The 12,077-nt window shown below is 49.4% G+C and overlaps 3 protein-coding genes across 3 annotated transcripts; 1 reads left to right on the top strand and 2 right to left on the bottom strand.

The window, feature by feature from the left end:
- Window positions 1-785: 785 nt before the first annotated feature.
- Window positions 786-6,437, bottom strand: GUITHDRAFT_132763 (hypothetical protein; the record flags this gene model as incomplete). The annotated part of the gene is made up of 35 exons (XM_005840603.1): window positions 786-854; window positions 901-988; window positions 1,030-1,091; window positions 1,271-1,343; window positions 1,392-1,452; window positions 1,502-1,636; window positions 1,766-1,919; window positions 1,962-2,078; window positions 2,129-2,365; window positions 2,414-2,473; window positions 2,522-2,584; window positions 2,628-2,684; window positions 2,708-2,866; window positions 2,920-2,997; window positions 3,047-3,342; window positions 3,389-3,498; window positions 3,548-3,668; window positions 3,696-3,753; window positions 3,787-3,822; window positions 3,876-3,948; window positions 3,997-4,207; window positions 4,324-4,364; window positions 4,421-4,548; window positions 4,587-4,640; window positions 4,787-4,855; window positions 4,931-4,959; window positions 5,006-5,076; window positions 5,238-5,311; window positions 5,344-5,447; window positions 5,654-5,716; window positions 5,797-5,878; window positions 5,936-6,052; window positions 6,113-6,205; window positions 6,254-6,365; window positions 6,412-6,437. 35 exons carry the CDS (start codon window positions 6,435-6,437, stop codon window positions 786-788), a joined length of 3,381 nt encoding a protein of 1,126 aa, XP_005840660.1.
- Window positions 6,438-8,390: 1,953 nt separating this feature from the next.
- Window positions 8,391-9,759, top strand: GUITHDRAFT_100655 (hypothetical protein; the record flags this gene model as incomplete). The annotated part of the gene is made up of 8 exons (XM_005840602.1): window positions 8,391-8,661; window positions 8,706-8,776; window positions 8,833-8,931; window positions 8,988-9,023; window positions 9,080-9,117; window positions 9,509-9,560; window positions 9,614-9,649; window positions 9,703-9,759. 8 exons carry the CDS (start codon window positions 8,391-8,393, stop codon window positions 9,757-9,759), a joined length of 660 nt encoding a protein of 219 aa, XP_005840659.1.
- A 201-nt stretch (window positions 9,760-9,960) lies between these two features.
- GUITHDRAFT_150258 (hypothetical protein) lies at window positions 9,961-11,111 on the bottom strand. The gene has a single exon (XM_005840601.1). The coding sequence runs from the start codon at window positions 10,495-10,497 to the stop codon at window positions 9,997-9,999; it is 501 nt and encodes a 166-aa protein (XP_005840658.1). The 5' UTR covers window positions 10,498-11,111; the 3' UTR covers window positions 9,961-9,996.
- Window positions 11,112-12,077: the final 966 nt, after the last annotated feature.

Below are 12,077 nucleotides of genomic sequence, written 5' to 3'. Positions count from 1 at the left end.
GGTGATGGAACGTGACAGGGTACGAGCTCTGAAGTTTTAAGTCGAAAGGCAATTGAGAGATCCTTCTACTTCAGGGGTACATGCAGACGTCTGGGTCGTGCCAATTCAAACCTATGTAGTGGGGGTGGTCGAGCTGTTTCGATCACCGCCCATCTTGCCCTTCCGTTGATGGTTACACATCTGTAACGGTCGAAAATGTTAGATTGGACTGCGGCCAGCGGCCCGGGGCCGGGCCCCGTCAGGCTCACTGAGTCGCCGGGCCAACTGAGTTAGAGTGAACTGAGTAGGGCCCGGGGGTCACGGCGTCAGATGCCAAGCTCTCTGACTCAGACTCAGTGCTGGAGGCAACTTGGCGTAACAGGTTTTGCTCAAGACTGAGTCTGATGCACACGAAACAGGGGTTGTCGGAGGAGCACATGAGAGATAGACCGTGGCAGTATGCTAGTATGTGATCCCCAAGCATCCAGACATGAGAGGAGCCTTAGGTCCCTCCTCTTCGTCCCTATGTTACATATTGCTGCCGCCTCTGCAACACGTCAGGGTCTTCTTTTGGTTCTGGCACGGCTGGCATGCAATCCGTCATTCTTACTAGTCCGTTCAGTCCGATCACTCCTAGTGAGTTCAATTATTTATCCGCCGGCGCTCGGAGCCGGCTGGCAAGCACAAGACCCCCAGCAAGTGAGTTCAAGCACACTTGAAGCCGCGCTCACCGGCAAGTGAGTTGGTGTACACAAACATCTTACATTGAATGAATCCTGCTCTCCCCCTCCCCTCATCATCTGCCACTAAGAGAAACAAGACACAAGGATGCGCGATCGAAACATGGCTTCACGAATCGCCGCCTTGCGAATGACCTGCAGGAAATTTTGAGGTTACTTCATCGGTTTCGATCGGCTTGACCTTGGCCTCCTCCATGGAGACATCGCAGGAGCGGAGCCAGGCCTCCATGAACTCGGACAGCAGCGCGACTCTCCTCTCAACCCGCCCGCTGAGAGAGACTCAGGCCAGCAGGACGAGGAGATGGATCACCGGCTGTCTTGTTCAGAATATTTCATCAGGGCTAGCTTCAGGAACTGCACCTCGGAGTCCAACTGCACGCAGAAAGCATCAAATCCAGGGCATTCGGCAAACAGACTTGCAGATACTTGAAGCGCGGCCGCTGCTGACTTCTTTCCACCTTGCTGGATTTCGAATCTTTCCCTCTCAGATCTGATTCTCATCCCTCAGGCGACCGGCCGCAGCCTGGAGCACGCAAGAGCTACCGAATCACTTCAAACATGTTGACCCATAGGGCGTCGACGACATAGACCAGCACCTTCTCCTGGATTCTACTTCCGAGGCACCTTCACCCCGCAATGTCACTTGCCCGCCACCAAGGCCTCTGCCACCACCGGAAGTGATCCATGGCACGGCACACGATCGCCAGGGTCTCGTCGGCGTACTCGCGCACTCCTGGTCGAGGTGTTTGAGTTCAGATCCCTTTCCTCCCCTCGTCCCTCACTGTCAGGCTCGAGGGCGGCGTTGCTCCCTGCCTCGCTCTCCCCGACGTCACTAGCTTTTGTCGTGTCCCAATCCTTGATGCCTGCAGCAGTCACATCCTTGAGCGCGACCGACATCCCTCGGATGTACTTCTCCTCTGCGACTCTGTCAGCATCTCCCATCACTCCCTCCGCTCCCCCTCTTCCCCCTTCCCTCGGCTCCCTCCTCCCATCGTGCACACAGCGATCTCTCTCCCGTGCACCCTTGAGCTTTCAAATTTGAGCACCGAGGAGTTCTTGCAGCATTTCACACAAGTTCTCCACGTCGCTGACTTCATGCTCGATCTCATCGTCCTGAAACTTCACGTGGCCATGATTGTCGCATTCAGCTAGCAAGAGAGAAGCAACCTTTTCATCCTCGAAAAGAATCTCCCCACATTCCTGTTTCGTGTCATTTGCGACAAGATCCTGCAAAGAGCTCACCTGCAGAATGTCTCTGACGTTCTTCCTGACGTATTCTACATCTGCTAAGACGGAAAGGAGGTTCTGAACTAGATTGTATTGAGTGGCTCTTGACGCAAGGGTGTCGTCACTCATGTGCTGAAATACCCAACACTTCAACTCGGGACAGACAGAACTTTGCGTTTCACCTTAGAGTTTGTGTTCCTTCTCCTTCTCGTCAGAGATTGCGCTATCACCCTCATGCTGTTCTGTCGAAACTCCACGGAATTCCAATCTACTTCGTACAGCTGGAAGTGACTGAACATCTCCCCGTTCAAGCTCGAGGAAGGTTTCGACGGAGTTCCATTCTGATTCTTCTCTGCCACCTCCACATTTCCCTCGATCTTCTTGAAGTCCTGATAAGACCAGTACTTGAGGAAAGCATCCTGCGTCATGATGTGATTCCGAACGAGCGCAAGCTGTTTCCCTCTCACCTCTGTTGATGAATCCCCGAAGGCGATTCGATGAAGAGCATCCAATAAGAGCTCGATGGACTGGGTGGTGACGTTACCCGCATGCAAGCACCGGAGGTCTCACCGCACCTGCACGCAAAGTTTGACAGCCAAGGATCGGAGGCCCTCGGAGACCAGCACGATGCCTCGGACCTGCCTGACGTCACACCGCAAGGCGGATCGGATGCGACTTGACCTGCTCGAGGGCATCGGCTATCGATTTTCTGGTTTGAATTGACAAGTCAGCCTCATCCTTGCTGTCAAGTTCAAGTTCACCGGAAGATGATGGGGATGGAGGAGTTCCCGGTCTCGATGTCTCTGCGGGCAAGTGAGGTCCGATGCAGGAGGGTTCAGAACTGCAAACATGATGTCTGGGCTGAATTTTTCACGCTGGATGACTTCGTTTTGCAACAGCATCTTCAGGTGCGCGAACATCTACAAGATCACCACGAGCATCTCAGGCCGCAGCATACGAGTGTGATCGGTACATCTCTCATTGTCGACCCGCTGAACCCTTCAATGACCGCTCCAACCTTGACCAGCAGCTCCTGTGGACAATTCTGAACCTGCATGAGGGTCAGAGTTTCCTGGCTGCATCCCCTTGCCAACAATCACCTTCGAGATAGAGCTCCGACATGCGCAGACAGTGTCCAGGCATTGCAAGGTCACAAACTGCGAGGTCCAGATTCTTGTTCCGTTGACCAGACAGCCTCTGATAACCTGTTTAGAACAGAAGAAGGTGACAGGAGGCAGGGAGGACCGCTGGAAGATTGGCTTCAAGGAGGAGTCGTAGAACTCGACGATATCATGAAGGGAGCTCATCAGGATGTTTGTGTTCTTCCCTTTCCCGTGAGTGTCGAAGGTTCCTTGTCTTGCGAGCTTTCTTGGCTGCACTGGCGGCCCAGAGGAATCTGACGGGATCAGTGAGCAGTCGCTGCTGTCACAAGGGGTCTAGACCGTTTGAAGGGGTCGAGGACTTGTCGTAATTGCGAAACAAAGACAAGCACATGTCATCGAGATTGATCAGCCGTTTGGTGTTGATCTCGAGAGTACTCGTGAGCGTATTTCTGCAAGATAATCATCAGTGCATGTCTAAATTTTGTGTCATATCCCTACACAAGAGCAGTGACCAGGCCGTCAAACGTGTGCTGAATCCTTTGCCGAATCTGATTGTCCGAGATGTCACCATCGGATGCTCGTTTGGTTTCATTCAGAGCTGAGTGAGAAGGATCAACGACTGCAAGATAAAAAAAGCACTTTCGACCGTCAGAGTCTGACAGACTGAATCCAAACTCCCAGTCCTCATCCTGCGACGTGTGATCCTGGGATGAGAAAGAAAACAACTCGTGAATTACTTTCAAGTTGGAAGACAATTTATCAAATTCAAAACCCTACAACATGATGTCAGGCACCTGTAGGCTATGATGTTTTGCAAGTGTCTTACCTGGTCCAGAAAGCTTGAGACAGCTTTTGACATCACGGATAGAATCGCTTCTGTCTGCATTCGGATGCACTTTCTGAAGGAAAGTCGTCAGCGCTAAAGCACAGGATTAGCAGCACGTCACTTTGCATTGCTGCGAATTTCTGAAAAGTCTTCGAGCCTCTTGCCATTCGTTCGAGAAATCGTGTCGAGCTTGCTCAAGTGCATGATAACTCTTGGAAGCTCGTTGACTGTACAATACAAGTCTCCCAGTTTCTTAGTGAGAGCTCTCTTGACAATATCTATCTGCGCTTCTATTTCATCTGCCAATTGTCGAAAGAGCCCACTGGTGAAGCCTGCAAGTTGAACTTTCGCTCTTGAATATGCGGAGACAACCTTCAGGAAAAAGGTTGGCGAATGGAGTCGAAAAAAGCAGGGCGACCTCATCGTAGTTCGACTCTGCTGCATCCACTTTGATCTTCTTGGGTAACAAAAGGAGCATTTGATGACGATCTGACATTTTACAAGCAGCATCAGAAGATTCAGAAAGGGAGAGGAAGGAAGGTCACCTATAATCGCCAGAGAGTTCCTGATCCTGGTGCTTCTTTCTTGCATACTGGGAGAGATGAAGGGAGTCATGATACGCGCACACCATGGCAAGAGACAACTCTAAGATCGGTTGGAAGACACTCTTTGCCTGTGCATCTGTCAGAAGCGTGTTGCGATCAAGTCCACCCCTGCCTGCTCATCCAGCTCGGAGAGCAGCTCCTTGAGGGCAAGGAGTTGGTCCTGCGAGAAGACTTCAGTCACGCGTCGAAGATGGTAGAGGCAGTTCCTCAGGGCCATTTTCAGACTTAAGAATCTCCTGTAGCTCTAAGATCTTATCCTGAGAGTGTGTCATGGCGAGTTTGAAGCACAACAACCCTTCTCTCGACCTGGGCTGCTACGAATCTGCTGAAATTGGCATGGATGAGCTGCTTCGAGTCCTGCCCGACTTTCTCCAGCTGGTTCCAAGCAGAATGCGATCATGATATCAGAACTCACGAGGTCCGACGGGGAGGGAATGTTGCCCCGCGTACCTTTTGCCTTCCTTTCAGCCTCTTCAACCCTGTTTACCTGTCAGAGCTGCCATGTGTCCGATGCTGACGCTTTACCTTGCTCTATCCTGCTCAAATCTGTATGCTCATGCACTGTAGAAAGATAGTGTATCGCATTAAAGGACTCGCTGCCATGGCACGAGTCATTTGGCATCAGGAACTGTTTGTGGAAACCACCTCCGGATATTTACAAGGCTCTCATTTTCTCGACGGGCCTGTCCCAGCGTCCTGGTGGGCTTCGAATGAATGGAATGGGCTTGGCTGTATGAACGAGGAAGCAACGGGCTACCTGCTGATGTCGCTGTTCTTCTTGACTGGCCCAAGTAACGGATCTTCAAGCTCGTCCTGACCTCCTTTCATCGACTGGTGATAAAGAACAGCAGCGCAGGACTCACTTGCGCTAGGACGTCTGATCTTAGTGTCCTTCTCGCTGCCTCCATGCCATACTCTCCCTCACTGTCGCTCTCTGGTGCCGCCCATGTCGTCGGCTCCCCCACGTCTTCTCCCTCCATTGTCCCGGCGAGCACGGCAAACTCCAAACGGGCCCGCACCGCCGGTCACAGCCGCCCGGGCCGGGCCGCGTCTGAGTCACGACGGTCCGCCGGACTCCTAGTCACTACCCGGCCGCGGCCAGGGCCCGCCGGGCGCCGGGCGATGCCGAGCCGAGTCCGCTTCTGCACGGGCCGCGCCCGGCCGCTTTTTCACCGTGGCTGACACTCAAGCACTGGTAGTCGCCAGTGGCAAGCTCCGAGTTGAACTTCAGTTTTACTACCATTTGGAAGAATGTAATCAGACAATTGTAAACATATCACTGCTTTAGAACAGATGGGGAAGGAGTCCAACTTCACCGGACTTCATCGAGATATGTACATAGGCGGCCGGTTGAACCACCTGGCGGCAGAGCGGGCAGGTACCATCAATGAGAGAGCGCTGCAGGAAGACAGGGAGTGAGAAATCAAACATGCGCTGATGCCGGAGTCTCATCACCTCAAGCCACTGCATGACGCAATCATCGCAGAAGATGTGCCCGCAAACAAGCTTGACCGGCGCGTGCAGATCACTCTGACAAATGGCACACTCACCATCTCCAGGTGAATTGTTTGCCTGGTTCGATGACGTCAACCAGACATAAACCCTTGAGAAGAAATGCTCGGCCGCATGTACCTCATCATCTTTCAGGAGCTGGCCATAAGGAAGCTTGTTGCGGAACAAGGCATTGCAAGCTGTGTTGGCGAATTGGGCAGTCATTATACCACCCTGAAAGCAAACATTAAAAGGTGCAAATCGTGCAGTATAAAGCGCAACCTTGACTTTGATGAAGAGATACACGCTGGCAAAAAACAAAGAAAGGGCAGGAAATTGAGACCAAGACTTGATCGCAGTGAGCCATGGAATGGCAGGCAACATTTGTCGATATCTGAGTGAAGCGGTTAGACAAAAACAAACAACAGGATTAAATCTACATTGCAATTATCGTATCTTCCAGCATGATGATATACCCTGCCTCTTTTTGTGCAAGAAACAGCTCGCTGCTTGTAGTGATAAAGACTTGAAACAAATTCCAATGTTACATAACAAGATATCACAAATCGCAATCATGCTGATCATTTCTATAAAATTCAGGTCTTGGTTGATTGGTTCAAATGATAGATATTTAGAGAGCTCCACTTTGCGTACGTTTCTTGAGATGGTAAGCTTAGACAGACCAAATTGCTTTCCAACCTCGTTCTCCTGGCTCGCAACTATGAGAACGGCAAGAATACACAGAATGTTGAGAACAGCTTGCAATCCACTCCAGATTCTACTTTTTGTATCCACTGACATTGTCAAAGATCGGTTGACTTGAACAAGACGATAATACAGGAAGACAAAGAAAAGGAACGAAATCAAAAACTTGCAAATAAATGCAAATAGCAGCAAAACGAAAAATATCATCAAATTGTCCAGCCAGGCGCCGATAGGGCCATTCGTCAATCGAAGGCTCTCTTGTAGCCATGCATCATCTTCCCACGTATCTCCTGTGATATCACTAAACAGGTTTGTGGCATAAATTGGTTGATTTCTGCTTCTCGTCCTGTTCGTCGGAGACCTGGATGACCCCGCACCTGCTCTGCGCCTCCGTCTAAGGCGAGCCGGAGGCTCTGTGCGCAAGCTGTCATGGTTTGAAATCTCTTCTTGTGAAAACTCAAGGTCCGTACTTCTTGACGAGGAGCATGTCCTGTCTAAACGCTCAGGACAGTCGTTCTGTCGAGTGTTAAATGTATGTGTCAAAATTGGGCTTCGAATTTCAGTTATTTCTTGTCCTTCATCATTGAAAGTGTGAGCAATAGAATTCTGAGGTGATTGATGACAGTATGTGCATGAATCTGAATTCCTTTCGCATCCTTCCCGTGTCACGCCTGCGTCAGGTTGTGGATGCGGAGGCTCGTGCTGTGGGCCAGCATCTGCTCGATCCATCCCTTTGTCACAGTCCACTCTATTGAGAGCAGCGTGACGTTTTCGAGGAAGATGTACAGCTGAGTGTGAGGCGCTGCTGCTTCCTCCTTCTTCCCCCTCCTCCCCCTCTTCGCGGTCGCTGTTTCGCCGCTTGGTCATTGTTGCTCAATCGTTCGCGGCAGATCCGGTATGAGCTCAACAAGTTTACTCAACTGTGACAACAGTACGGCATCGCTTTAGGGAGGGTCGGTTTAGGTTTAGTCAAGTCTCAGTTTAGTTCTGCCTTGAAAGTGTGCCAGGGATCGTGACCACCTTTACGGTACGGGTTCTTTTCGCCATAGCCAGCGGGGGTAGGGGACATGAAGTTGGGGAATAGAGTTTCCCCCACAAACTTGGTGGCATGCGTAGGACGGAAGGGGACGGGAAGGGCGAGGAAGTCACAGGATGAGAGAGGGGTTGGGAGAAACAAGCAGCAAAGAGGTAGCTCAAAGTAGGATAAGAAATATCCGTTGAGAATGTAAGACGCTTGGTTATCATGTCTTTCGAAATTTAGGCAGTACAACAGAAGGGCTGTTTGAATTGAGGAATCTTTGAAATATGCTGGACCTAAGGAAGAAAAAACCTTTACAGGAGTAATCTCGCAATTTACAATGGGTTTCAATTTTTCCTCTGTTCTTGTAGCTGTTTCCAGAAAACATCAAAGTCAACAATGGCTTAGAATATCTCGAACGTAGAGATTACGAAACAATTTGCAGGGTATATAAGGTCGGGATTACGTAGACATTTCAAGCAAAACTTGGATTGCTGACAATTATTTCTTTCCAAGAAAATGCTAGGAACTACATCTCAATCTGCGCTCGGCGCATTCATTTTCCTTCTCGTCTTGGAAATTTCGGCATCATCCACAGCGATGCTTGACGTTAATTCGATGAATGCACGGAAAAACAACATTCCCTGGTTTGCCACCCCTCCATCTACTCTCTTAGATTTCTCAAAACCTGCCGAAATGCTTATGAAGGCAAAGCTCTCTTTCGAAATGCCTGCGGCAGGTGCGAGGTGGAAGGATTTCATGATGAGTGGCATAGCAAGTGGAATAGCTTCGACAGCCGTGTTCCCTATTGACCTGGCAAAAACGAGAATTCAAGGAAGTCTCGCAAACATCAATGGCAAGCAATACACTGGAATTTTCAGAACAATCACCAAGGTTGCTCGAGAGGAAGGACTTTTGTCTCTCTTCAACGGTTGTACTCCAGTTCTTCTCGGCTCCGTCCCTGAAGGTTTTGCCGTTTCCTCAACAAAGCACCTTGTAATGTTTGTTCAGGTGCATTTTGCATTGGTATGAATGATGCTTCAAAAAACATTTTGAGCAAGGTTTTGAAATGCCCGCAGAAGGTACTCTATTGCACATTTACGCCCGGTTGATCGAAAGTGACACCTTGAGGGTGTAGGACCTCCCACTCCCAGCAGAGATCTTTGCAGGAGCGTTTGCAGGGTTCACCCAGATCATAGTGACCAATCCCATGGAAAGAGTCAAGATTTTGCAACAGGTGACTCAGAGAAAGCAAGGCAACATATTCGGATTCTAAAAAATGTCCCGTTGCAGATCGAGGGCAGCAATGCTGGCTCAGTTAGGAAACTGGTGAGCCAGATAGGATTCGGAGGTTTATATCAGGTCCATTTCATCTGATGATCAAGGTCTTGTTTTTGAAATGGGTTCTTTTGCCAATCAAAGGGTTCGCGCGCTTGTTGGATGAGGGATATTCCCTTTGGAGCAATTTATTTCACAACATATTCACAGGTAATCTTATTCACTAGGCTTAGGTGTTGACACAGTCCGTCTCTAATAGATTAGAAAATCAGTCGTACAGTTTCGGGCCAAAGCAAACAAAGATGCAAGTTTGAAGCTTTCTCCACTTGATGACTTGTTGGCTGGACTCTTTGCTGTAAAATGATTTGTTTCCCCATTTTTCTTTCTTTCGACGTTCATGCTTTTAGGGTGTTGCTGCCTCCAGTATCACGACGCCATTGGATACAATCAAGACAAGAATACAGTCACGACGAATTTCAGGTTGCATCTTTAAAAACGTTTAGTAGATGTTCCTGATCTGGAATAGTTGGAATCAGACAAGCAGCCATCGAGCTTTGGAGAGAAGATCGTTTAGCTGCATTCTACAGGGTAAATTTCCTCCAATTCACGTGTACGTTCTCTCATTATTTCCTATCGCCTAGGGTGTACAAGGACGTGTAGGACGTCTTGCCCCGCAGGTATCATCTCGTTTTGATTCTCAATGTACGTGATGTTCTGATGTAATGAGCAGATGGCGATAAGCTTAATGCTTTTCGAGCTCTTCAAGTCAACGTTCTCTGAGGACTAAAGCAGAACTTGAACCCAGCCTTATTCTTTCAGCCTTCTTTACATCCCTCCCAATAGAAAAAGATGGATAGCATTAAGATGCAAAGTTTGTTTCTATCCCGAGAAATTTTCACCTACCAAAAACAGATCCAATTATCAGAAGACTCCATTTGGAAATAGACCTATTCAATAAAACGTCTGACAATCATCTGAAACACATATTCACGTTTAAATTGAAGTTTAATCAATATACAAGCATTCAGAATATCACGAATTCTCTCACACTCATTGATCGGCAACGATTCGACTTGATGCTTGACATGAGTTGTTCACTGTCGTGAGCAAGAGTTTCTGGATAGCAACTCCTAGACCTTGTGTAATGGTGGTGTTGCTCACTAAGTTTTTCCTTCGATCCTGAAGTTTGCAGGTTTTCAATTGCTGTACAGAAACGAACTCGTTTTTGCTGTTTGCGAGATCGAAATGTAGTTCGCATGGCAGAACGGGGTTTCACCATGTCGACTGCAGAAACGCTCATGGTCTTCTGATGAGCTTGAACTTGATGCAAATCAACGTTGCAAGTTGATCCTGGGCCATGGTGTATCGCAGGAGCAGCTGGATCATGTTCAAAGGTCGTCCCAGCAGGTCCTATTTCTGTCTGATTGAAAAATAAGGACCCAACCCATTCGAAGATCTTTCCCGCATTGACTGTGTTCGGACCGGGTGATTTGTTCTCTGATTTGTGGTCGGACTCTGCTGCCATGGTTGCCTACCGCAAGCAGTAGCACGTTGGGGATCTGACAAGAACAAAGGTCAATCCCTGACACAAAAACAATCCACAGGAAAACATGTCCCAATTTTAACACAAGTTTCGACATCACACGACTACAGGCTTCGAGAATCATATAATCGATTTTGAGTTCCATATTCTCATGATCTCATGCGAGATATAGGGAATGTTTTTTGAAATCTGAAGTGTGTGGGACAGGTGATCAGAAGCTGTTTTAGACATCTCTGCAATCTACAACATTTCCTGAGACGTCCCCCCAACAAATTTCTCAACAATGTTTTGCAACACAAACAAATATCATGTTTTACGCTTGAAGCACAAACACAATATTGTGTTTCAGCACAACAGAGGCGAGTAACTGAAACAAAGCGGGTAGAAAAGGTGCCGGAGAGTAGCTTTCAGGACATTGCAGTCTCAGACAGAAACGGTACATTGCCTGCAAGTCGATAAGAACATGGAATTTTGGAAATATGGAGCAAAAGATCGAAGGCAGCAAAAGAAAGGTAACGGGGTTGCGGATAGAAAACTTCAGATCAACTAGAAGAGAAGGGCAAGGGAGCGGGGAAGGGAGAGCAAGGGATTGTTGTACAATGGAGGAAACGTGGAGGAGGGATGGTCTGGGCCCGTATTGAGATATGGAGCTATAGACATGGGGTGGCCTTATCTGTAGGGGGTCCTAAAATTGCGGGGTAGGGGTAGAAACGTTGGATGACATAAAATAGGGGTAAACTTCATGAGAAGGGGTGGGGGTACGACAGAAATGGTATAGCTTCGAAGGGTGGGTGTGGGTTTAGATTGTGTGGCGGAACGGGAAAAATTCGCACCGGTGTGTCCTTCTGGGTCTGGTGGGCCAATAATACGTTGGAGGACGTGACGGGGGTAGGGGTCGTGCCCCTTGACTCGGGAGGGGTGTAGGCAGCAGGAGCATAATAATAATAACAGTCGCAGGGGTACCGTCCCAAGGGGGTGCGGAAACTTCAATACCAACGTGTAACATGTGTTTTAAAAGGGAGTGCTGGGAACCCCTTGACTTGAGCCCCGTGCCATGCAGAGCCCGACCGAGTTTGAATAGGAGCAGACCCAAGGAAAAGGGCGGCTCGAAGGGGAGCCTTCCTCCTCGACAGGTTGCTGTCTCGGAGACTTGCATGATGGGGGAAGGGTGGGGTTCCCTTAAATCAGTAGGTCTGAAAATTGAATTGAATTCAACGATTCAGGGACATGGAAGCCGGTAGGGATCCGTGGAAGGGGGTAGGGTGTTCAATTTTCATGGCGTGCGAACAGATTTTCCAAATGTTTGGTGTAAATATCGTTGTTCAAGTTCAACAATGAGAGAGACAGGCAACTTGAAACCATTCCGAAATTGGAGTGACAACGCTATGACCCCCCACCTTCCGGCCCCGGGGGCCCGGGCGGCCCACTGGCCAACGGGCCCGGCCGCGGCCCGGCCTGACTCGGACCGTCACTGTCCGTCACGCGGCGGCCGCCCCTGCCCCCCGGGCCCGGCCCGGCCCGGCCGCCAGTGACTCTGGCCTGAGACGTGGTCCGGGCCCCGG

This window comes from Guillardia theta (genome assembly GCF_000315625.1).
Source record: "Guillardia theta CCMP2712 unplaced genomic scaffold GUITHscaffold_5, whole genome shotgun sequence".
NCBI classification, from domain to species: Eukaryota; class Cryptophyceae; order Pyrenomonadales; family Geminigeraceae; genus Guillardia; species Guillardia theta.
Note: the sequence above shows the minus strand (reverse complement) of the source record. Positions and strands in the feature narration are given on the sequence as shown.

What these genes read in the sequence shown, in the direction of transcription:
- GUITHDRAFT_150258 (XM_005840601.1), bottom strand. Translation starts at nt 10,497, where the DNA reads ATGGCAGCAGAGTCCGACCACAAATCAGAGAACAAATCACCCGGTCCG.